We start from the raw sequence: 27,348 nt of genomic DNA, 5'->3' as shown, positions 1-27,348 counted from the left end.
TTAAAACCATGCAGAAATCATGCTCCTTACTAACACTTTCCCTAGATTAAGCATCCGGATCCATATCTTCCCTATAATTTGTGTAAAATGCTGATTTTCTTTCAATACTCCTTACAGATTTACTAATTGGCACTTGGCCTTCTAATACAAGCAACTGTCCTCTCTTTTCCCTTTATCTATCTATCTACCTATCTATCTATTCATCCACCCACCCACCTACCTATTATCATCTATCACTGGTATAGGCTCATTAATTCCTTCCCCCCGCCCCAGTGATTTATAATTTTTTTTTTTTTTTTTTAAGTAAACTCTACACCCAGTGTGGAGCACAAACTCATGATCCCAAGGTCAAGAGTCACATGCTCTACTGACTGAGCCAGCCAGGCACCCGGGTTTATAGTTCTTTATGATAATTAATTTTGTTCACATATACATTGTCCCAGATTTGGCCAGAAGGAGCCCAATGGCATAACTTAGTCTAATTAAATTGTTTTTCTTCTCCCTCTCCCACTCCCCCTGCTTGTGTTCCCTCTCTTGCTGCCTCTCTTTCTGTCAAATAAATAAAAAATAAAAAAATTTTTAACATCTAAAAAAAAATTGTTTTTCTCTTTGGGAAGCTAATGTGTCCTACTATAGTTTTACTGGGCACAAAGTAGAAACTCAATAAAGATATTTTTAAATAAATGCTTGAATGATAAGGCCTTTTTAGGAAAGAATTCTTTCCCTACATCTATTTTAGTTCCACTTAAGAAAATCTTTCTGAATATGTAAGATGCTACAAACAGAATCAAAATTGAGCTAACAGATTAATCAAACCTATTCATTAAATCAAATTACATATGGAGATCTGAAAAAATCCATATATTTCATCAAACAAGAAACACACTTTTATTTTTTTGAGGATCTGTTTGAGAGAGAGCAAGAGCACGCGAGCAGGGGGAGAGACAGAGGGAGAGAAAGATAATCCTCAAGCAGACCCTGCCACACACTGAGCACAGAGCCCAATGCAGGGATTGATCCCAGGACCCTGAGATCATGACCTGAGCCAAAACCAAGAGTTGGACACTTAACCAACTGAGCCACCCAGGTACCCTTAAGAAATATACTTTTAAATGGCTCTGTATTTGGAATAATGCTAATTTACATTTGTTCTAATCTGTGTTGTTTTGGTAAGCAACAAACACAAATAATATATAAGAAAATATACACATTCCATGTTTCTACTTAACTTCAGAATTAGATTAATATATAAGGTAAAAGCTACTGCTATGGCTCCCTTGTATAGGTCTCCCATGAGCAATAGATTTTTCCTAATTCTATGATTTATTTGTAGTATGTTTCAATTCCCTATCACAGTCAAAGAAACCCGTCTGAACCCCTGCTTTACCATTTACCTCTGAAGCAGTTCCTACTATTACCAGCAAAATTGTTACGCCTATTAGAGGTAATAAGGGGACAGCTTCCAGCATAATTCCTGGCATGTATATTACACACACTCATGAAATGCCACGACTCAACCTCTACTCCTTGTTCCTCTTCCTGTTGTCACTTTATATATGTAGAATTCTCTTTCTAGGCTATAGCATTTAAATACCTTCTTCTTGTTTTTGGTTCTCAAAAATTGTTTTTTGTTTTCATTTGCCAATTTTATTTGTTTTAATTTGTTGTCAGATCTACTTTTTTCATATCTTCTCTCATTCCCCCAACTTTAAATTCATTTTGTTCTTAAGATTCCTTTAAAAGCATCTCCTCTGTCATTTTCAGACTGATCTCATGTTCCTCTTTCTGTATATGTCTTGCTGCCTATAAAGAAAAACTATTTTTCATTGTTTCAAAACTTAAAACATTATCTTAGATTTGCCATTACTGACAGATCTGAGATGGAGGATGGGGAAGTAGCAAGAGTGAAAGTAAGAGATATAATTTCCTTAAGAAATCCCTAGCATCAATGTCAAAATAGAGAGAACACTGGCTTCCACCAAGGGAGCCATGGAGGAGCAGTAGCCATGGCTCTCCGCTACCCTAGGGCCATGGCCCTCAAGAAGGGCCACAAGGTGACAAAGAATGTAAGCAAGCTGAGGCACAGCAAATTCATGAAGGACATGATCCAAGAGGTGTGTGGCTTCACCCTATATGAGCAGTGTGCCATGGAGCTGCTCAAGGTCTCCAAGGACAAGGGAACACTCAAGTTCATCAAGAGAAGTGTGGAAACACACATCCGTGCCAAGAGGAGAGGAGTTTAAGCAATGTCCTGGCAGCAATGGGGAAAGCAGCAGCCAAGAAGGAACTCCTCCCTTCTGTATATTACAAAGCCTTTTTGGAAAAAAAAAAAAAATAGAACATTGATTAGTTGAGAACCAAAGTGATAAATGAGTAGAAAGGCTACGAATGAAACACTGTCACATGCCCCTTTCAATCTTCAAAGAGTCATGAGCAGTGCTCAGGCAGAGGCAAAGGTAGTGACAGTGTAGTCTGCCAACTATTTCCATATCTACTCCTTCTAGTCAAAGTAGAACTAACTTCTTGGTTTCACTGTGGTAGATGGGAATGTGGGACTAATTCTGACCAATGAGTTCTGAATGAAAATAAGATATATCATGACCAGACGAGAGCATTAAATTGCTAATGTGAGACATTTCAGGGCTTTCTTTTCTCTCACGTGGTAACCAGCAAAGCCTTAGATGCTTGCTCCTCTGTCAGCTTAGGATCTTGAGTGACTGTGATGAGTGAGGGCTTCCTGCCAACAATGGCAGACAACATGAACAAGAAATAAATCTTTGTTATTCTGACCCCTTGTTTGTTATTGCAACATCATCTGTCTTATCCTGACTGATAAAACATCTTTGCCAAGGAAAATTCAAAGCACTTTCTCTCTGGGAAAAGAGACATATTAAAGCTCAAGAGAAAAGGAAGTATTTAATACTAAGTAAATTGTTTGTAAAAGAACTGTTTACTTGACACAAATTTTAGAGTCATGAATTCCCAACAATGTAAGTGCACTGTAAGCAAAAGCTACGTACTGCTTAGGTTGGTATTTTGATATAATAAGGAGAAATTATTTTTATCTATTCTTTAAAGCAGGACTCTTGCTAGACAGTACCTTTTAACCCTGGTTCAAGTTGCAATATTTCTTTGAAAACAATATTGTTCCTATTGGGGGCAGGGAGAAAAGGAAGTATTCAGAAGGTCATTAGTTCCTTCTCATTAATGAACAGTCAAGAAAATTACTAGGACAACATGATGATTAATTTAATGTATCAACTTGGGAGGGTGTTTTTGGATGAGATTAACATTCAAATTGGTGAAATATGGATAAAGGAGATTGCCCTACACAAAATCCCTCAACCAAGCAGTGGAAAGACTGAGTAGAACAAAAAATTTGGCCTCTCTAAGCAAGGGGGAGTTCTCTAGCAGACTGTCTTTGGACTTCATCTACATCATCAGTTTTGGTCTCCAGCCTGACAACATTTGGACTACAACTAGAACACACGTGCACACACACACATAGGTTTCTATGGAGAAACCTAATAAAGACAACTTCTCTCAATGTATAAAGGAAAGCCAGTGATGTAGATAGGATTATTACATTTAATAACTACAGTACTTGTTCCTGTTATATCTACTTTTTACCTCTTACTTTAACTAAAGGATGTGTTATTTCAATAAAATATACATACAAAGGATTACCATATAGTTTACATAAATATTCTCTCAGTTATTAATTCTTCACCATCATCTAATGGTGGCTACTCAAAGTGAGGGTATAGGACCCTAAAAAACCAGAAAAGCCTATAAAGACCAAACACTTTAGTAGTGAAAAGTTGCAGGAAGTGGCGATGGTGTAAGTAGGCTGGGTTAAATTAAGAATGAAAATGGAAAAATCTTGAGATTGAAAACACAGCAGATTTGGGAGACCTAAACAAGCAGTATGACAGTGGTTGATAATACAACTCTTCCTGTTCTGTGCCCACAGGTAATGAGGATATGAGTTTAAAACTCTTCTCTGTGAGCCCTGAACTGGTAATTATACTACTGTCCCTTGGTGCAAACCCATCATCCTATATTCTCTCAGCTTTGTGATGCTGTGACAAGCACTCTGCAAACTGTACTTCTCTTTTTCCAGGTACTCCACTGTTGGGTTCAGTGCATATTAAATGAAGCCTGGAAGGCGAAGGGTGAAAAAGAAACTGATTCCTTATTCCTTTTTTTTTTTTTACCAGCCAACAGTTCTTAACTGTAGCATTCACAGTTGGGTCTTTGTCTTCAGATTATTTTTGGCAATTCCAGCACCAGCCTATTCATGGCTGCTCAGTGATACCTGCACAGCTAAGCAATGCTCCTTCATCAGAGGTCTGAGACTCAACTGTAGAACCTCTTTTCCAAATTTATAGTTTCCAATAACTCCAGTCTCTTCCTTTTGTCCCATACCCCCAGGGAAGCAGCTGCTTCCTGAAGTCACTATCTCTGTATTACATCAGTATTCTTACTTGCTTTTTGAGTTCTCTAATACCTATTTAACAATTTCCTTCTATTATATCTTTTTAAAATACCTGGTATGGTTTGTTTTCCTGACCAGACCCTAGCTGACACAAGGTCTACAATTAAAAGCAGACAAAATACTGTTAAAAGGTATTTTCATCCTATGAAATGAGCTTAAAAAAAGAGAACTTTCCTTGAAAAATATGTACACTCTACTTGATGTTACTGTGCTTTGAAATTTTCCTATTAGATTATTAGCATTCGATTGCATTATAAAATAAAAGTTTAGAGGAAATTTCTTATCTGGAAGTGGCAATTTTCACTAATTCATTACTTCCAACACAGTTCTCTATCTCAGAGATAAAGATGGGTCTTATACACATCTTACATATTTCTTTCATAAAGAGTAAGACCTGCATTGAAAAATTACATATATTTATGACATTCAGGTTTTAAATGAACATTATGATTTATAAGACATACCCTGAAATTCTATGCCTCCAATTCCGATATGGATCATATAAACTTTCACAAAATGCCAATGCATGGATCACAAATTCTTCGATAGATGTCTGATCTGCCAACTCCTTCTCTTTTTTTTTGCTTTTTAACTGAGAGTAAAGTTAAACAAAAAATTATATTTAGTTAAGAATATTAAACTGCATAACATTCTTATCTATATCATTAAAAGACAACATGTTTCATTAATCATCTAATAAATCATTTTCATTAAAAAAACCTAAGTTCCAAATGAGTCTAAAGGGTCAGTTAATCACATGGACTGGATATAATCCTTCAAATTTTAAATATGGCCTATGAAGAGTTTCAAATGCAAAGCAAAAAGAATATGTTTTCAGTAAGAGGGATATTTGATGATAAATAATATGTTATATATATATATGATATACATACAGCATATATGATGTACAAATTGACAAATTCTGTCATTGTAAAAAGCTATTTATAAAACACTTTAATTTTTAATTAAAATAAAATATATTAATAATTGCATCTCTATTTTTAGATAACACATTTAAGATATCTGAAATACATAGTACCTAATGGTAATTTTAATTCACTTCTTGACTATTATCTCCTCTAAAAACATTTAACTTTACTAACTATAGTATTAAAAAAGTAAAACCTATTTACTCTCAGTAAAGCAACAAAAGGAATATATTAATTCACCTACTTGTTGAATATAGAGTGTTGTCATAGTGATGATATGATTAATATATGAGCAAGTCCCAATTTCTTCCACATTAGATAGATTTCTGTGAGGGAAAAAAAGAATATTTATTACATATGAATAGTGAGAAAAATGTATGCTCATGTATTCAGGTTGAATTTTGAAAATACATGTTGGTAAAGGAAATATAAATTACATTTATTAAAACTTAAAATCAGTATGGTTACATAACTGTTTTGCCACTAAGAATGTGAAACACACCTCAAGCACCATTTAACTACTCTAAACAGAGAATGTTTAAGAAGTACATGCTGATCAGCAATTATTTATTATAGAAAAAGTGAAAAATACCACAAAGTAGAAACAAAAGAGAAACAAAAATCAGAAATATTCTTACAACCCAAACATTAGCAACTATTTACATTTTGGAATATTTCTTTTCAGGTTTGTTTTTATTTTCATATGCAGATTCTTAGTTTGGTTTTTGTACATATTGTTGCCATTATAACACATGTACAGTTTTAGAGTTTTCACTTTGCTCTTTGAAATTACAGTTCCCTTATCTAGACATATTTCTCAACTCTATTGAAAGGCCTTGATAGAAAAGCCAGCATCTGTACATTCTCCACAAGGGCGTAGTATATGCCTTGTTTAAAGCAGTGAGTAGGTCAATAAGTGGTGTTTAATTAAAATGTGGTCCTCATTTTTATCCCATTTTTATAAGACAAGATAGGACACATAATGCTAACATTTCCTATTATCTATCATCACCGATCTTTTTCTTAGCATAATAAAACAAAGTCTACTAATTTTCTGTTCTGAGACATTGTGACATTGAAAAAAACTTTTTATCTAAAATACAGCAGATGCTCATTTGCAACGATGTGGATGGAACTAGAGGGTATTATGCTAAACGAAATAAGTCAATCAAAGAAAGACAATTATCATATGATCTCACTCATATGTGGAATTTAAGAAACAAAACAGAGAATCATAGGGGAAGGGAGGGAAAAATAAAACAAGATGAAATCGGAGAGGGAGACAAACCGTAAGAGACTCTAAGGAAACAAACTGAGGGTTGCTGGAAGGGAGGGAGTGGGGTATGGTGTACTGGGTGATGGGCAATTAAGGAGGGCACGTGATATAATGAGCACTGTGTATTATGTAAGACTGATGTGATGGATCACTGAACTCTACCTCTGAAATTAATAATATATGATATGTTAATTAATTGAATGGAAATTAAAAAAATAAAATACAGCAGATGCTAAAAGAACCTGAAAAATAACGGAATTAACAGAGTTCTTAATATAAGAAGTCAGACTGGCATGACTTCTCTGAAGAAAGAAAAAGTAAAGGAGAGGTAAAATTCAAAGACCCTACATAGGATTCCAGGAAGATGGCAGAATAGGAAGCACCAGGAATCTGTCTCCACACCTAGAAAACAACTGTGCTGGATATAACTTATTCTGGAACTCTGAAGTCTGAATGTTGGCAACTTCCAGGGGAAGATATGGGACAGTAAATTGCAGTTAATGTTAATTTTGGTAAATTTCTGCTATTATTAGCACAGTAGCAACCACCCATCCTCCACCCCAGCCATGTGGTGGGCAGCTCTGCACATCTTCCCATAACTGCTTGCTAACAAGTTAAAGGAACCAGGGTGGGCAAAATGGATACTGTCCTTCAAATATCAGGGATCTGTGCTCTGATCACTGACTGCTGCTTCTGATCACAGAAATGCACACAAAGAGGTGGGCAGCCATTGTTAGTGCACCTTGCCCCACTGTTTCAAGCTCCTTGCTCTCTGGCTGAAGTAATTTTCAGAGAACTTAGAGGGTCACGGACAAAAGTACCTCAACATAATAAAAAGCCATATATAAAAATTCTACAGCAGATGTCATACTCTATGATGAAAGACTGAAGCTTTTCCTCTAAGAACAGGAACAGGGCAAAGATGGTCACTTTTCTGTTTCTATTCAACACAGTACTAGAAGTTCTAACCAAAGCAATTAGGCAAGAAAAAGAAATAAAAAGCATCTAAATTGGAAAGGAAAAGGTAAAATTTATCTGTTTGCAAATGATATAATTTTATATGAAGAAAACTCTAAAGATTAAGCACAAACCATAAGAATTAATAAATGAATTCAGCAAAGTATTAGGATAAAAAAATCAACACACAAAAATCAACTGCATTCCTATACATAAATAATAAATAATGAAAGGATTATCATGAAGACAATTCCATTTACAATGGCATTAAGAATAAAATACTTAGGAATTAATTTAACCAAGGAAGTGAGACTTGTAAAATGAAAACTGAAAAAAATTGCTGAAAGATATTTTAAAAGACGTAAATAAACATAAACACGTCATGTTCACAGATCAGAAGACATCTCACTGTTAAAATATCAGTACTACCCAAAGCAATCTACAGATTCAATGCAATCCCTATCAAAATCCCAATGATGTTTTTTGCAGAAACAGAAAAACCCATCCTAAATTTCATATGGAATCCCAAAGGACCCTAAGTAGCCAAAACAATTTGGAAAAAGACCAAACTGGAAGATTCACACTTTCTGATTTTCTTTCTTAGTACAAAACAACAATAATCAAAACAGTGATGTTGGCATAAAGAAAGACAAATAGACAAATGGAACAAAATAGCCGAGAAATAAATCCTCACACGCATGCTTTTAACAAGTCCTGACACCATTCGATGGGGAAAGGAAAGTCTTTTCAAAAAGTGATTCTGGGAAAACTGAATATCCAAATGCAAAAGAATGAAGCTGGATCCTTACTTTCACCATATACAAATATTAACTAAAATGGATCGAGAAACTAAGTGTAAGATCTAAAACAATAAAACTCTTAGAAGAAAAGTACAAGAGCTTCATGACACTGGATTTGGTAATGATTTCTTGGATATGATATGAGAGGTATAGGCAACAAACATAAAAATAGACAAACTGGACTTCATGAAAATTTAAAAATTTTGAACATCAAAAAAATACTATCAACAGAGTAAAAAGGCAACTCATAAAATGGGAGAAAATATTTGCAAATCAGATATCTGACAAGGGATTAATATTCAGAATATAGAGAGAGTTCCTAAATCTCAACATTCAAAAAACTTAACCCAATTCAAAAATGGGCAAAAGACTTGAATAGACATTTCTCCAAAGAACTACTATATGAACGGCCATTAAGCACATGAAAAGATACTTAACATCAAAAATCATTAGAGAAATGCAAATCAAAACTATAATGAGGTATCCCCTCACACCCATTAGGATGATAATATTAAAAAAAAAAAAAAACAACAGGGGCGCCTGGGTGGCGCAGTCGTTAAAGCGTCTGCCTTCGGCTCAGGGCGTGATCCCGGCGTTCCGGGATCGAGTCCCACATCGGGCTCCTCCGCTGGGAGCCTGCTTCTTCCTCTCTCACTCGCCTGCTGTGTTCCCTCTCTCGCTGGCTGTCTCTCTGTCACATAAATAAATAAAATCTTTAAAAACAAAAACAAAAACAAAAACAAAACAACAAACAGGGGCACCTGCATGGCTTAGTTGGTTAAGCATCCGACTCTTGATTTAGGCTTCAGGTCATGTCAGGCTCCACACTGGGCATGGAGCCTGCTTAAGTTTTTCTCTCTTCCTCTCCCTTTGCGCGCCCCCCCCCAAAAAACCAAACCAAAAAAAACCAAATAAACAGAAACAACATGTGTTGGCAAGGATGTGGAGTACCTGGAACATTTGAACACTGCTGATGGGAATGTAAAATGCTGCACTCACTGCTATAAAAAACAGTATGGCAATTCCTTAAGAAATTAAAAATACAATTATCATACGAACTAGCAAGTCCACTTTTGTATATGTACCCCAAAGAATTGAAGGTGTCTTGAAGACATATCTATACATATTCTTGTCTATAACAGAATTATTTTTCTATTTATTTTTTTTCCTTGCATAAACCCTTGGCTCACGAAAGGGCTAGTGGAAATTTATCTTTTTCTGTCCCTTCCACCTTTCCCCAAGTGGCTTTTCCTTGCAAAATGCATAACATGACACGAGAGGGGAACCTGGGAGTAGGGGGCATGCCCGGGACTTAAATATAAGCTGGAGAGCAAGGCACAGGTAGGACAGGTGAGAGACAGCACAAGGGACATGGCTTCTCACATAAAGATGAAAGAAGAGCAGAAAGAAGCTGTGCCAGGGGGCAGGGGGGTGGGAGAGGTGATAAGAGAGACCCCCAACCCTGGGTTTACACCCGCATTCCCCAGAGAAGTAGCAACAGGGCACAATGACCTCCCCTCATACACTCCAAGGAACAGAACTTGGAGAATAAACCAGACGTGCTGCCTCAGGGAAAGGGAGGAGGTGCTGATGAGTGAGAGTATTTACCCAAACAACTTGAAAACTTATGCCCATGCAAAAATCTACATAAATGTTTACAGCAGCCACATTGATAACTGCCAAAAACTGGAAGTAACCAAGATGTCCTTCATTAGGTAAATGAATACACAAACTGTGGTACATCCATAAATTGAGTATTATTATTCACTGATAAAAAGATACGCACTATCGAACCACATAAAACCATGGAAGAACCTTAAATCTATATTGCTAAGTCAAAGAAGTCAGTCTGAAAATGGTACATACTATATGGTACATACTGTATGACATTCTGGGAAAATGGTACATACTGTATGGTACATACTGTATGACATTCTGGGAAAAGCAACACTATACATAAAAAAAAATCTGGTTGTCAGAGGTTGGGCATGACAGGAGAGAAATGAATAGATGGAGCACAGGGTATTTTTAGGGTGATGAAATTATTCTCTAAGACACTGTAATGGTGGATACATGACAGTATGCATTTGTCAAAACTCATAGTATCGTACAACACAAATAGTGGACTCTAATGTACTCTATAGACTTTTGTTAATGATATATCAATACCTGCTCATCAATTGTAACAAAGGTACCACCCTAATGCAAAATGTTAATAACCGGGGAACTGCAGAGGAAGGAGAAGGAGCACATAAGAACTCTGTACTTTTTCCAAATTTTTTAAATAAAACTAAACAGCTATACAACATAAAACCTATTAAAAAATTTTAAAGGAATTTTTTTAAAAGTGAGGTCTCTGTAAATAGAATCATGTTCTGTGTTTGGCAGCTATTAAACATTAAATTTAAAATAAAATAAACATTAAATTTATCATCAGAGATTATCTCCTAGTAAGAAAAAATTCAACCAAAAGATGTGTTGGAACATTCCAGTACTTGCCTATAATGATCAAGAGCTAGGGACGCCTAGGTGGCTCAGTTAGTTGGGCTTCCTAATCTTGATTTCAGCTCAGGTCCTGGTCTCGAGGTCATGAAATCGAGCCCTGTGTCAGGGTGCTCAGCTTTAAGCCTGCTTGGGATTCTCTCTCTCCCTCTGCCCCTCCCCCTAATTGCGTGCACACACCCACGCTCTCTCCAAGATAAATGAATGAATATTTTAAAAAAGAGCTAAACAACTAGATGTTTCTTTAAGATTTTATTTATTTGAGCGAGAGTGAGAGAGAGAGAGAGAGCACGAGTGGGTGGGAGGGGAGAGGGAAAGGGAGAAGCAGACTCTCTGCTAAGCAGGAAGTCCGACGCAGGGCTCCATCCTAGGACCCCGGGATCATGATGTGAAAAGAAGGCAGACGCTTAAACGAATGAGCCACTCAGGTGCCCCTAAACATACTGGATTTAAAACAGTTATTTATCTACAGGGTTTCTGATTTCTATAAAACTGTACTAAGTAGTTAACAGGACAAAATATAGCAGATCAACAGACCAACTCATGTTTTACTGCCTAAATAAACCCTTTTTCCTTCAACCCTTTAGTTCTTTTTTTTTTTAAAGATTTTATTTATTTATTTGACAGAGAGAGAGACGGCCAGCGAGAGAGGGAACACAAGCAGGGGGAGTGGGAGAGGAAGAAGCAGGCTCATAGCGGAGGAGCCTGATGTGGGGCTCGATCCCAGAGCACCGGGATCACGCCCTGAGCCGAAGGCAGACACTTAACGACTGTGCCACCCAGGCACCCCAACCTTTTAATTCTTGTATTATTTTTCTAAATTTTAGGGATGATAAAGAGCACAAAATCAGAAAAGTGTCTATAGTTTTGGGTGAGCCTAAATTAGGGGAGAAACATTTTAGCAATTATTGCTCAATCTTTCCATGATTCCTGCAATCAAATACAATAAGCAACTGAATGAAAAGTAAATAAATGCACAGTAAATTAAGTCTGTTTGTCTACCAAGTAACTAAAATATTTATAAAACAAATAGTATATATTATAGGAAATGGCTTCCAAAAAGAAGATAGACTTTAAAGAGGAATAAAATGCCCCTAATCCAATGGTTCTTAAATTTTTATATGCAGGTTAATGTGGAACTCGTGAAAAATTAGAATGCTTGAGCTCTTTGGAGTCAGAATTTTCATAAGTCTCAAGCTCTGCATTCCCATTAAGCTTCCCAGTTGATACTTAGGCACACCAAAATTTAAGTACCACAGACCTAATCATCTGTAAACCTGGAAATATAAGCTGCAGAATAATTATACTTTCTTTGGAAAAATTATAAAATGAAAGATTAGAAAAATACATTTCACAAATGATAATGCATAGTAGTAAAAATGTATATATATTTATAGGTTGAGGACCACATAGAAAATACTGGTGTGACAAATTCTTGGTTAGGTAAAAACTTCGTCACTGTCTTTACAGTAATTTTTCTTTTTTTAAATCTTGGCTGAATCTCTCTATAACTAGGTATGGTAACTAAAGGCTTTCCAATAGAGGTACCTGGCTAGCTCAGTCGGTGGAGCATGAAACTCCTGATCAGGGTCATGAGTTCTAGCCCTACATTCAGCATGGAGCCTACTTTAAATAAAGAAATAAAACATTAAATAAACAAATAAATGAAAAGCTTTCCAATATAATAACAAATCACAACCCTTTCATAAAAGGTGCACTCAAGGGGCACCTGGGTGGCTCAGTCAGTTAAATGTCTGCCTTTGGCTCAGGTCCTGGGATCTAGCCCCGAGTTGGGCTCCCCAGTCAGGGGGAGTCTGCTCCTCCCTCTCCCTCTGCCTTTCCGCCTACTCATGCTCCCTCTCTCTCTAATAAAAATAAATAAAATCTTTAAAAGAAAAAAAGGTGCACTCAGTCTTTAAAGCTCCATATGAACAACAAACACCATTAATAATCAACAAATGCATTACTATTTTGATAGTTTTTTAAAATATATAACTAGTTTATTTGTTTGTACCAGATACCTGCAAAGAATAATGAAGAACTTGACAAGCAAAATTGACAAAGCTTGCTGTTGTTCCTCTAACCCATCTGCCATTTTCTGAACACACTGTAGTAGCTGGATCCTTAGAACCTGCAGAATATTATCAGGAAGTAGAGATATTCCTGGAGGCACATCATCTACCCTATAAGGGGGGAAAATAAGAAGGGTGATTAAGTACAGGAAGAAAATCTTCAGCACTTTAAAGGAATTGCATTTTCACCTCAAATCCTAAAGAAACTCTTTTATTCCAGATGCTCTGTGCCTTCTCTGCAAGGCACCACCAGATCATCAGTGTGACACTTTGGAAGAGTAGCAGAGCTCAGTAGTTAGTCTTACTTCAGAAGAACCTTACTGAAAAGAGGGAGAGTTAGAGACAGAATCTATTTAATAGCTTCAGTTGTGCTATTTTCAAAGAAAATAGTTAGAATTAGTTCACTTTCTGCTCAGAAATAAAACGTGTGTATATGTAGGTTGGTATACCATTTCTAAAAGGAACAATAACTAGCAAATAAAAATGGAGTACCCATAACTAGTTTAATATCTGTCAACTCTTTTACTAAATAAACAATATTCACCTACCTATAGGCTCCCCAAGCCACGTGGTCAGAAGAGGGAGAGAAGATAACCAGCAAAAGGAAAGGAGAAAGATAAATAGGTGAATGGAAAATCCTAAGCATGAATATTAATAAATTTTTTTAAAGTAATACATCAATATTTTGTGAGAAGCAGTTTCTGGGTAAGAAGATGATCTGGTTCTTTAAGGACAAAAGCCAACACCAGATGTGACTGGCTACTTTCTCTTATAATACAATTACCCCAGAATCAAAGTGAGAACACCTGTGTATTAAGTTCCACCTCTATACTATAAAGCACACCATTTAATCTTTGAAGTACCCTCATCTATAAAATTGTAGTATCATCTGCCCTATTTCACAGGGTTCTGAAACCAAAAAGTAAATGTGCATTTTTAACTATGAAATATGTAAAGAACTATAAAAATGTAATTAAATACACTATCACTAAAGCCTACAAATCTTTTCATAAAGTCACCAAATACTAATTTTCCTATCTCTATTAAGAAAAATACCCAATCACAAAAGGAGCACCACAAAAAGCTCCTATGATTAAATCACAATCAAACTTTAGTCTTTTCTTCAGATAATGCTTAATATGAAGATTTACCATTATTTTTACACTGAGTTTAAAACTATTTCATTCACTGTAGACAGAAAAATTTGCAGCATGTTACCAGTAGTCATATAAATATATACGATAAATATTTTTAGCCTCTTCCAGAACCATCCCACAAAATAAAGGGCCTTATAAAATAAACACCTGACTTCAATTACATAGAAATCACAAAGCACATTACCAAGGTTGTGGAATTCTATAACCAAGTCACAAAAATACATGTTTCATTTTAGCCTGGGTAGCACTTCACTTGTAGTTTGGATTCTTTCATTCTCTTTTATATGTGGTACCAGAAAAACCCTCATTTTTATATATACTTTTTTCCTGCTAAAAAGAGGTGATGAGAAAAACCACAGTAACGTCAAAATAATATTTAAACTTAAATATAACTGATTTTCAAGACTAAGCTAAACTATTCCTACTCACTTTCCCAAAAACATAAGTCAACAAGAAAGAAACATTAGATTTCCCAATATTCAATCCTAGTTAAAGGATTAGTTCCCTTTTTCCTTAGTGGTCCCATTCTCTATTTGCATTTTTAAAAATTTCACTAGACAGAAAAAAATTAACTTCTAAAAAAGAAATCTACTGTTGTAGATTTATAGAAATCTACTGTATGCTCATTATAAAACTGGGGTTTAATTAGAACATGACATGTAGATAAAGTTGAAAGTTTTGGCCATGTTCCTAATGTGATGAGGATTTAAGAATTTGGGAGCATTTTCTCATCATTAGGAATTTACTGCCCCCAAATTCTAAGCTCCTTTTGCTGAAATTTCCCAATCCCCAGAAATCTGTTCCACTCCTCTGCTTGGCTACTGCATGTCTATATTAAACAGCTACCCATTGTTGTCTCCATCTAACACAGGAAGAAGTTCAGCTTAACCTACAAGGCTTTAAATTCTGGTAAAAGCATTCCTTGCCTTGCATTATGAATTCTCTAACTTAGAAGTTTTATCAAGTAAGTTTAATTTAAATGAGGATTATCAGGGCGCCTGGGTTGCTCGGTTGTTAAGCATCTGCCTTCGGCTCAGGGTGTGATCCCAGAGTCTTGGGATCAAGCCCCACATCGGGCTTCCTGCTCCGTTAGGAGCCTGCTTCTTCCTCTCCCACTCCCCCTGCTTGTGTTCCCTCTCTTGCTGGCTGTCTCTCTCTCTGTCAAATAAATAAATAAAATCTTTAAAAAATAAAAAAATAAAAATAAATGAGGATTATCTGTGAGTTTCTTATCTTTAAGGTGAACAGACTAGTTTTATGCATCTTGCACATTGTATTCACTTGAAAAACTGAAGGTTTTCTATTAGTAAAATATAATTTATGATTTAGTTTTCTGTCAGATATGAAATAAATTTTATTTTATTTTTTTTTTAAATTTTATTTATTTATGAGAGACAGCCAGCGAGAGAGGGAAAACAGCAGAGGAGTGGGAGAGGAAGAAGCAGGCTCCCAGCGGAGGAACCCGATGTGGGACTCGATCCCGGAACGCCGGGATCACGCCCTGAGCTGAAGGCAGACGCCTAACGACTGCGCCACCCAGGCGCCCCATGATATGAAATAAATTTTAAATAAATCAGTTAAACCATGAATAAAGCAATGTTCTGGCATTCCTCATCTTATTTTAAATATAGTGGCAATATAAGTCTACATCATGTTTTTAGAAATGAACTCCCAAGAAAGAAGATGTAATGTATAACACGTGCATCTTACAAACTTTAAAGACTTAATTTCAATATTCCAAGTATTCAAAGGCCTAAATCCTGACTCCATAAAATCCTTAGGGTCACGATTTAAAATGAGCCACAGATTATTAAAATAAAAGCACTTCTAAGCACAAACCACAAGAATACTCTTTTATGAGTAAAAATCAATAGTATGAAATCTTATTTGAGTTCAAGATTTAATACTCTTCAACCTTTATAAACCTGTTACAAATTATCTAACAAAGAACTCTGAAACTATATTTATAAATAATGAACCACTAATGCTTTCTGAGCATTAAAGCACTAAATTCAATGTCTTGGTGCAAAGCTCTAATGATTTCCTCTCTGAATTATTAAAACTGCCTCTTAACTGTGCTTCTTGCCTTCAGTCTCAACCCCTTCCAGTTCAACCTCCTAATGTTACCATAGGGACTTTCATAAAACAAACTTGATCATGACACTCTCATGCAGAAAATTCTTTAGCAGAGCCTTCCATCCTCCATAACAAAAAATCAAAGTCCATTAGCAAAGCATGCATGTCATTTCATGATCTGGCTTCTGATTCTCCAGACTCAATTCACCCATACCCACTCTCTCACTGCCTACCTCCATCCCTAAACTGAAAACGCTTTCCTCCTTGAAGATTTTTAATTCTCTAAATATTCTTTCTCATCATCAACTACCACCCATTTCTCCCCTTCCATCTCAATATATTTCTATAAATGGAGTTCCTCTTGTGACTAAAAGTGTCTAGTGTCTCCTCATTTCTCCAGCTTTTTACCCCAGCCAACCTAACCTCTCTTACCTGAGTAACAACTACGAGGTCTTCAAGATGGCTTGAGAAAAAAGTAAAAACTTTAAAAACTTTATCTGGGAAGTGGGCCTGGAAACTGTGAATGGAGAATGGTGGTAGGCAGAGTAATGGGAGATAAGATTTATACTTTCATTTGTACTTTTCCACTAAAATTTGAATTTTCCTCCCATTTTATGATTTTTAAATCTAGCTTTGAAAAATCTGAATACTTCACCTCCTCCAAGATGTTTTCTAAGGCCCTACTCTGTAATAAAACCATAATTTTAAGTATAGTGTTTTCAGTGAGTTCTGTGAGTCTAACTAATTACTGAACCTAAGGGAGTCATGAAAACTTTCAAATTTATATCTGGTTGGTCAGAGGTATGGGTGGTCCCCAAGACTTGCAACTGGTGTCTGAAGTGAGGGCAGTCTTATTGAGGACTTTGCCCGTAATCTGTGGGATCTGCCACTAACTCCAGGTAGTTAGTGTTAGAAATGAGGTGAATTGCAGGACACCCAGTTGCTAGTAGTTCACCAATGCAGTCCTCTCTACTTCTAGAAGCAAAGTTTCATATTAGCAGGAAAGCCTGCTGTGATCAATTAAGAAAGTCTGCCAGAAGAGCAGGGTTATGTTGGAATATTATTTATGTCACATTAACTGCCATCCTTGTAATAGGTCATCAATGAAGTCTTTGTGCCTCAAGTTAACAAACTCATCTAAGGATAAGAAATTGTTTCTACATACCTGGTAGGCAGCTTTTCAAAGTCAACATCTAAGAATTGTTCATAGCTAGAAACAAAATTGTCCAACCAGAGCTTCAGGTAATCAGGATCTTTCTGAAATAAGAAAACCAATATTAAGTATACCTATCAGAAACAAAACAAAAACAAAAACATGCTTTCATTCCTATAAGCAGATATGAAGCAATAATATGAAACCTCTTAAGTGATCTTCGTGAAAACATATGTGCTATTTTAAAATGTCTATTAAATATAAGGGTGCCTGGGTGGCCCAGTTGTTTAAGCATTTGCCTTCGGCTCAGGTCATAATCTCAGGGTCCTGGCACTGAGCCACGCATCCAGCACCTGCCCAGCGGGGAGTCTGCTTCTTCCTCTCCCTCAGCCCTTCCCCCCTCTCATGCTCTCTCTCTAATAAAATAAATAAAATCTTTAAAAAAAAAAAGTCCATTAAGTATAGTGAACCCTCAAACGGCTTACCATGTCACTCACACAAAGAATTATACTCTTAACAATGTCCTATACGATTCTAAACAATTTGCCCTCCCCTCTCTCTCTGACCTTATCCACTATTACCCTCTACAACCCTGGCTTCCTGGCTGTTACTGGGACATGCCAAACATATTCCCACCTTAACGCCTTTCAATAGCTGTTTTCTCTACCCAGAAGACTCTTCCCCTTGATAGATGAATGGCTAACTCCCTCATCTTCTTCAAGTCATTCCTTAAACAACATTCTCAAAAAAGCCTACTTTTACCACCCTTTCTTAAAACTGCAAATCTTCTTACTAACATTTACCTGACTCTATTCTGTTTCCCCACCCTGTGGTGCTTTCTCACCGTCTATCAAACTGTGTCATTTACTTAGTTATTAATTTATTGTCATTTCCCCTACAATGTAAGCTTCACAGGTGACTTCTTTTTGTTTACTAATAGATACCAAGTGCCTAACCAGTGCTTGGCACTGAGCAGGCGCTCAGTAAATATTTGTTTAATGAATTAGTGAGAAATACAAGATGCATAAATAAAATAAAATCAGAGATAGATCACTAACCTAAACATAAAAACTAAAATTAAACTCTTCCAGAAGAAAATACAGGAGATATACCTTTATAGGAAATATACCCTTGCAAAGTTGGGGTAGACAGAGATTTCTTGGCAAGCACACTAAAAATCATGAGCCAAAAAAATGATAATAAAAAGTCTTAATCAAAATTAAAACCATCTATCCACCAAAAGACACCATTAAGAAAATGAAAAGGCAAGGCATATATCAGCTGAAAATATTAATACATATATTTGACAAAGAACTTATACCAAGCATATACAGAGAAATCCTAAAAATCAATACCAAAAGGACAGCAACTCAATTTAAAAATGGGCAAAGGGCAGACACTTCACAGAAAGGGATACAGGAATGACCAATGTCTGACAGCATGCTTAGCTCTCCAAAAAAAAGCAAATAAAAATCAAATGGAATACCCATGACACACTCACTAGAATAGCCAAAACTAAAAAACCTGACCATTCCAAGTGTTGGAGAAGATGTGGAGCAACTAGAACTCACACTTACGGTAGGAGTATAAAATGGTATAATCATTTAGAAAATAGTTTGGCAGTTTCTTTTAATGTTAAACATAGACATACTACATGGCCCTTCCTTGAGAGAGGGAAAAACACAGAACTACAAAAATGTACAAAGGTGTTCACAGATTTATTTTTAATAGGCAAAAACTAGAAATGATCCAAAATTCCATCAACCTGTTCACTGACAAAGAAATTGTGGTAGACTCATACAATGGAATGCTATTCAGGAATAACACTGAATAAACTATTGATACAACGACAAGCAGAAATTTCAAAAACATAACTGAACAAGAAATGCCAGGCATTAAAGTGTATACACTATATGATTTCATTTATACAAAGTTCTAGAGCAGGCTATAGTGACAGAAATTAGATTACTGGCTGTCTTCCAGAGGACTGACTACAAAGGGACACAAAGGAAACATTTCTAGGTGATAGAAATTTTCTATTTTATTATATAGTAGTTACACAAATGTTTGCCTATATCAAAACACGAAATTTGACACTTAAAATGTGTGCATTTTACGGTAAGTCATATCTCAAAGCTTCTTTGAAATAAAATGATTCCTCAGAAATGTCTTTTTAAATATAAATTGCATCATTAAAAATGATGTTCACATTTATTTCCTTCCCTCCTTAACCCTTCTTTATTGCAGTCAATTTCAACAATACTCAGAAGTTTTACTTAGTCATTAAATATTATTGGTTAGGCACTGCACTTGGATAAAGAGAACTCAAGTAATTTATTTCCCTAAAATAAAAGCATTACACTACAAATCAGAATTGCTAAAAGAATGTTCCCAGAATGTACAGAGACTGCTGACCTTTTGTGTATTTGTTTTTTCTATTAATATACTGTTCCAAAATCAGATTGTAAACTGCCACTATCTACATCATCACTGAGAAATAAAATGGAAATATTTCAGAAAAAGATTTCTCATGTGAGAAATTTTCTCAAGGATTCCATTACTTGCAATTTTCATTTCCACTAGCACATTATTCATTTATTCATTTACTCATTTATCCACTCAGAATAGGAATCCAGAAATAAAAGTAGCTGGAGTTTTCCTTATCATTTTTGCTTTTAATAGAGCATAGTATTATCTCTCTGTAAAAAAATTAGATACAAAACAGTCTCATAACACCATAAAGAATTAATGCATTTCTCCTCGTAGTTTATTTAGGAACTCCACAGTATCTAGTTCAAAGTCTAAAGGTCAGGGTTACCAAGTGGTTGGCAGGTACAAGGTTCTCCTAGGAAGCTGAACAACTAGAAGGAAAGAAATGGTACTTAAATCTGGAAATGTTTCATTAAGAAGTAAAGCAGTTGCAATTTTTTGAGCATATGAGTACTACAGCAGGCATTTTAAAATAATATGTATCATTCCATTTACTCCTTACTCCTATCCAGAGGTTTCCCTATTTTGTAGGTTAGAAAAGGGATATTCTAGAACTGATAGCGCTCGGATTAAAATGTAAGATATATGAATCCAATTGTGCTCCTTCTACTACACTATACTGTCTTTGAACTATGAGTACAGCTTTAGTGAGCAAATAGAGGAAAAGAGTTATCAGGGTCAGTAAACTCAGGCCATACACAATTTTAACAGACAAAACAGCCACATCGTACACAGCCTGACGAAATTCTCAGAGAAATCTACACTTTACTGCCAAAAACCATAAAGAGAAAGATCTCCATGTACCCAGAAACCATATTAATTAAATCTCAAGTTCAGCCACTTTCATGGTTAAGAGTTTGGTATACTGAAACACCACAGTATGATCGATATTTCCATTTGTACACTATTAACATAACACACAAAAGTATTATGTACTGCAAGAGCACTGGGGCCAGATTATGTGGACTCTTAATACCTGCTTTGCCACTTTCTTGAACAAGTCGTCCTATGTTTGCCTATCAGTTTTTTCCTCTATAAAAATGAATATAATGACAGTACCTTTCTTACAGGGCTGTTATAAAAATTACTCTACGTCAAGGGTTTAGAATAATTCCTAGCATGGAGTATATGCTCAAGTATTAGTATTATTTTTATAACCTACTATGTGCCAAAATTAGGAAACTCCCATAAAACAGGAATAATATATGCAACAAACATATTTAAATATTTCATGATCCCCCTTGCCATATGATTTTAATTATATTCTTTTCTTTTTAAATCTCTTTGCATTTACTGTCTGTGTGACTTTGGCCAATTACTTGACTTCTCCAATCTGTTCTTCATCTATATTATTTCCTGCCTAACAGGGTATTGAGAGCACTAAATGAGATAATACATGTAAGACATTCAACAATGCCTGTCATTTAGCAGTTATCAAAACATGTTGATTACCATTATTAAAATATAGACTCTGGGGGTGCCTGGGTGGCACAGCGGTTAAAGCGCCTGCCTTCGGCTCAGGGCGTGATCCTGGCGTTCCGGGATCGAGCCCCACGTCAGGCTCCTCCTCTATGAGCCTGCTTCTTCCTCTCCCACTCCCCCTGCTTGTGTTCCCTCTCTCGCTGGCTGTCTCTATCTCTGTCAAATAAATAAATAAAATCTTCAAAAAAAAAAAAATATAGACTCTGCCACCAAGTTGGTCATGATTCAATGTAATTAAATAAGCACTTATGAAATAATTACAAAATGAACTTTATTGATTTTGCACTCAAATATTCATCCAATCATCTGCCATTGTTTAAAACAGTCTTTCATTTGAACTGTTATATAGTTCTCTACTGGTCTTTATAACTTCAATTTCTCCTCCCTATACATAGCTACTAATGGGATTTGTTAAATTTAAATCTAATCATTTCTTCCCTCCTGTTCAAATACCTTCAAAGGCCCCATTACCACAGGATGAAGTTGTATTGGACTGTGCTGGACCACTGTATTGGACAGTGTTTAAACAGCACAGAGATGTGCTGTCCAATACAGTGGCCACTAGCCAAATGTGATTATTTAAAATTACATTAATGCACAGAAGGCTTTTACCTTCTCTTAACACCCACTTCCCTGTTGGGAGGCTTTAATGGGTAATGGAATTAAGAAATCCATACAGGGGCGCCTGGGTGACTCAGTCGTTAAGTGTCTGCCTTTGGCTTAGGGCATGATCCCAGGGTCCTGGGATGGAGCCCACATTAGGCTCCCTGATCATTGGGAAGCCTGCTTCTCCCTCTCCCACTCCCCCTGCTGGTGTTCCCTCTCTCGCTGTGTCTCCCTCTGTCCCATAAATAAATAAAATCTTAAAAAAAAAAAAAAATCCATACAATGTCACCTAGTTCTTAAGGGGTGGGGTTACAGGTAAGAATAGGGGAACACCTTACTTCCTCCATGCAATGATATTTGGGATGTAGTATTCCTTCAAGTTTTAAAACTATAAACTTTTAAATACATATACATATTTCAACTAATATTGGGCAGTTCCCAACTTACATATGAGTTACATTTATAAAAGTTCATTTAAGTCAGTTATATTCATAATATAGTTTCTAATTCCTACCAAAAGAAGATAAATCTCCCCTCAATAGAAACATAATTATTAATGGTAGTTCATCTTTCAGGTCAGCCCTCAAGTTTTTCTGACAGAACCTAGCTACCTAAAAAAACATTTAGTAAGTACATACCAACCATGTAACAATCAAGAACAGCACTAGACTCTGGCTATGACGACAACTAAAACGTAATCTTAAGTCAATTTTACCTAAAACAAACAAACAAAAACCCATAATCTTATCCTCAAAGTGCCCATTGTTCAATAGAAGAGAGGCATAAACAACTGAATGTACAACAGCATAAGAAGTAAAGCAGTCATAAAAAGTACTGAAATAATAAAAAGGGGGGAGCCTGCCTGGCTCAGTCGGTAGAGTATGCAACTCTTAATCTTGGGGTTGTGAGTTCAAGCCTCACGTTGGAGGTGGGCTTTATTTTCCTTAAAAATAAAATCTTAAAAAAAAAAAGAAAGAATAAAAAGGGAGTTACTGTCAAAACCAGAAATAACTGAGGAGCAGAAGCACTTAGAAGTTTTCATAGAACATCATAAGCAGATAACACTCAAGGAGGGAGGAGGGAAGAGGGGAATTCCAGACAGACAGAAAATAAGCAAGATATTTTCAAAGATGTGAAATACTTGGTCCTGTTAAATAAATAGATAAACCTGGAAAAGTCAGCATTTCCTGAGCAAGTACTTAGGACACTGTTTACTTGGATGACAACAAGTATAATGTGAAGTTAGAGAAAAAAGAAGAAAAGGAAGGATGACTGTTAATCAAGTTTGAGAAGCACTAGTTAGGAAAGGTTAAATGAGATTTTTAACAATATATTACCTTTAAGATGAAAAATGCCTTCTGAATGGCACTGGAAATGGTGGTTATAATGTGAAATTTTCAAAACATATATAATCACAAACCTTATCTTCCTGACTCAATTTCATTAGTTTTATCAAAGGAACAACTTTTTATTTGGTCGATCTTTTCCATTATGTTTATTAATTTCTGCTCTCTCTTAAAAAGCATTTTATTAGTATTCAGAAGGGGGAATGAAGCATGAGAGACTATGGACTCAGAAACAAACTCAGGGCTTCAGAGGGGAGGGGGCTGGGGGAATGGGATAGGCTGGTGATGGGTAGTAAGGAGGGCACGTATTGCATGGTGCACTGGGTGTTATACGCAACTAATGAATCATCAAACTTTACATCAAAAACCAGGGATGTACTGTATGGTGACTAACATAATAAAAAAATATTATTATAATAAAAAAATAAAATAAAAAAATTTTAAAAATTTAAAAAAAGAAATGAAAAAAAAAGCATTTTATTAAACAATGTCAAACATACTTAGAAGTAGAGAATAGTATAATGACTCAGCTTTAACAATTATCAAATCATGTATGACCAATATTCTTTCACCTGTATCCCCATCTTCAACTAGATTATTTTGGAGCAAACCCAGATATATCATTTCATCCACCAATATTTCAATACCAATTTCAATACCCCAAAAGCTATCTTTTAAAAATATGACAGTATTATCACATCTGAAAAAATTAGCAGTTCCTTAGTATCAGTGTTCAAATACCCTTCTTTAACTGTCTGGTAAGATTAGGACCCAAATAAAGCCCACAAACTGCATCTGTATTTTTAAGGTCTGTTTAAACCCATAGGTTTCTATTAGTTTTTTTTTTTAATTTTTTTTTAAAGATTTTATTTATTTATTTGACAGAGAGAGACAGCCAGCAAGAGAGGGAACACAAGCAGGGGGAGTGGGACAGGAAAAAGCAGGCTCTTAGTGGAGGAGCCTGATGTGGGGCTCGAACCCAGAATGCTGGGATCACGCCCTGAGCCAAAGGCAGACGCTTAACCGCTGCGCTACCCAGGCGCCCCTCTATTAATTTTTTTTTGTCCTAATTTATTTGTTGAAGACACTGGGTCATTTGTAAGGTAGTATTTCTCACATCAGGATCTTGCTGATGCATGCTCTTATGTCATCTAACATGTTCCTCGATCCTCTATATATTTCTAATTGATTAGTGGATCTAGAGACCATCAAATTTAGGTTCATTTTTTTTGGCAAATAATTCTTCATAGGTGTTGCCAACATGTCCTTCAGAAGGTACATATCAAGTTATCTCTTTTGTGATGTTAAAGTTACTGATCATTTTCTAGATCCAGGATTTTATGAGTAATTTTTGCAATAAACCTTTTAATTTTCTTATGTCACCATGACCACTAGAAAGATTTGCGAAAGAAACCACAATTAACATACTCTCAATCTCACTTCCACATTCCTAATTAAGATTATATCTAGAAAGTTCATGCCAATCATCCCAGGATGTTACATAATAATGATTAAAATTAAATACACTCCTTAATACATGTCAACCTTCTTATATATGTGTATTTCCTGACACAACTGAAAAACAAACAATAGATTTGGGAATTTTCACATTAAAAGAAACTTGTAATTTCCCTCACTCTACTTTCTTTGGGTTTACTCTTGTCTTCTTGAAATGGATGGCATTATTAATAATCTATTTCTGCATAACAAATTAAATAAATTTAGGAGCTTAAACAACAAATATTTTATCAGTGTTTGGGTGAGGAATTCAAAACCAGCTCAGAATTTCTCATGAGCCTTCATCATAATGAAGATGTGAAGGAGGGCTGCAGTCATAGCAAAGCTTGACTAGGCGGAAAGAACTACTTTCAACCTCACTCGTGTGGTTGCTGCCAAGGCTTCAGTTCTTCATAACATGGGCCTCTCCACTGGGCTGCACACAACATAGCAGCTGGCTTTACTGAGTCAAGGATCCAAGAAAAAAAGGAGTAACAGAGATGAAAACAAGAGCGCCTTTTCTAATTTCGGAAATGATACACCATCACTTTTGCCAAATTCTATGGTCACAAAAGAACCCTGGTACAACGTAGAAGAGGACTGTAAAAGGGTGTGAATACTAGGATGTGAGAATCTTAGAAGCTGGTGACCACAAATGTCTACCTAGTTCACTATTATTAGCCTTTTTTAAAACATGTACTTATTTATTTATTTTTAAGGTTTTATTTATTTCACACAGAGAGAGAGAGAGAGAGAGCGCACAAGCAGGGGGAACAGCAGGCAGAGGGAGAAGCAGGATCCCCGCTGAGCAAGAAGCCTGATGCAAAACTTGATCTCAGGACCCTGGGATCATGACCTGAGCCAAAGGCAGACACTTAACCAACTGAACCACCCAGGTGCCCCTAAACATATGTATTTAAAGCGATAAATTTTCCTAAGCAATGTGTAGCCACTTTCCATCAAGTTCTAAAATGCAGTACTTTTATCATTCAGGTGCCCCAAAATTTTTATTTATCTATTTATTTGAGAGAGAGAGGTGGAAGAGAGAAACAGAGGGAGAGCGAGAGCAGGCTCCATGCCCATTGTGGAGCCTGACTCGGGGCTCCATCTCACAATCCTGAGATCATAACCTGAACCAAAATCAAGAATCGGACACTTAACTGACTGAGCTGCACAGGTGCCCCTCAAAATTCTAATTTTTATTACTTGTTCTTTAATCAAAGGTTTATTTAAAAGGGTATTTCATGGGGTGCCTGGGTGGCACAGTGGTTAAGCGTCTGCCTTCGGCTCAGGGCGTGATCCCGGTGTTATGGGATCGAGCCCCACATCAGGCTTCTCCGCTATGAGCCTGCTTCTTCCTCTCCCACTCCCCCTGCTTGTGTCCCCTCTCTCGCTGGCTGTCTCTATCTCTGTCAAATAAATAAATAAAACCTTTAAAAAAATAAAAATAAAAATAAAAGGGTATTTCATGGCCTCCAAAAATTCCTTTTTAATCTTTTTACTATTGATTTCTTCCTGTATTGTCATTGTTAAACATACTCTATTATTTTGATAATTAGAAACTTATTGAAACTTGCTCTAACGTCTGTTCTATCATTTTTGTAAACATGTACTTGACAGGAATGTGTGCTAGGTATAGTGTTCTACATAATTCCCTAACATCAAGTTTGTCAATTCTATTGTTTGAGTCTTATGTATCTTTATTGACTTTTTTGTCTATTCATTCTATCAATCACTGACATGTTTTTTTAAAAAAACTACTAAGGCAAGTTTAATAGGAAAAAAAAAACCCTTAAACAATGTCATATGTTCATTTCTCTGTGCTTGCTTTGAGTTATGAGGTACACACAAATTTAAAATTGTTATATTTTCCTGGTGAATTGAACTGTTTTGTTTTGCTGAACAGGGCTTTATCTCACTTTAATCTTTGAAAAAATTTTATTTGGTTGGAAATAGATTGGTAAGTCTTTTCTTTAGAGATGTCAACCTTTTCCCTTCTATCATTATTACTTGAAAAATCAGCTATTAATCTGTCATCCCTTTGAAGATAATCTTTTTTTCTCTGGTAACTTTTAAGATTTTTCTTTCTCTTTGGTTTTCTCCAAAACCACTACAGTTTCACTACAATGTATCTTGGTATGGAATCAGTTTTACTTATTCTGCTTGAAATTCAGTGGACTTTCATTAATCTTGGAACACTCTCACCTGTAATCTCTTCAAATATTACATTCGTTTCGTTCTTCCTTTCCTTTCCTTTTCAGAGTCCAATTAAACATGTATTAAGCCTTTTCACATTAGCTGTCGTATCTCTTAACCTTCCTTCCATATTTTCCATTTCTTTGACTCCTAGCTTATATTGTAAAAAGGACTTACCTCCTTTCCAATTCTCTACAGCCGTCTAAACTCATATCAACCAAATTTATTGGTTTTTAAATATAATTACTGGGTTTCACCCCTATTTCTAGATATTCTATTTCTTTGTTTAAAACTGCCAGTTCACTTTTTAT

General features: G+C 35.9%; 2 protein-coding genes across 8 annotated transcripts in view; one reads left to right on the top strand and one right to left on the bottom strand.

Annotated features, from left to right (window-relative positions):
- Positions 1 to 27,348, bottom strand: part of NBEAL1 (neurobeachin like 1) — a 190,214-nt gene that overhangs the window by 149,055 nt on the left and 13,811 nt on the right. For all 7 annotated transcript variants that reach the window (XR_008956279.1, XM_044381252.3, XM_057304148.1 and 4 more), the window contains exons 2-5: positions 17,433 to 17,524; positions 12,984 to 13,145; positions 5,672 to 5,753; positions 4,963 to 5,090 (exon numbers count right to left, since the gene is read on the bottom strand). Coding sequence is in view for 6 of the 7 variants with exons in the window: in XM_044381252.3 (XP_044237187.2) it covers positions 4,963 to 5,090; positions 5,672 to 5,753; positions 12,984 to 13,145; positions 17,433 to 17,524 (464 nt within the window). In the remaining variant the exon portion in view is untranslated. The remainder of the gene's footprint in view (positions 1 to 4,962; positions 5,091 to 5,671; positions 5,754 to 12,983; positions 13,146 to 17,432; positions 17,525 to 27,348) is intronic.
- LOC123000637 (60S ribosomal protein L36-like) lies at positions 2,007 to 2,243 on the top strand. The gene has a single exon (XM_044381270.3). The coding sequence runs from the start codon at positions 2,007 to 2,009 to the stop codon at positions 2,241 to 2,243; it is 237 nt and encodes a 78-aa protein (XP_044237205.1).

The sequence above is a fragment of the Ursus arctos genome, unplaced genomic scaffold (genome assembly GCF_023065955.2).
Source record: "Ursus arctos isolate Adak ecotype North America unplaced genomic scaffold, UrsArc2.0 scaffold_1, whole genome shotgun sequence".
NCBI lineage: Eukaryota > Metazoa > Chordata > Mammalia > Carnivora > Ursidae > Ursus > Ursus arctos.
The sequence above is the reverse complement of the archived record's forward strand: the minus strand, read 5'-3'. Positions and strand labels throughout refer to the sequence as shown.

Excerpts from the sequence above, each read along its gene's own strand:
- LOC123000637 (XM_044381270.3), top strand. The coding sequence starts at position 2,007 with ATGGCTCTCCGCTACCCTAGGGCCATGGCCCTCAAGAAGGGCCACAAG.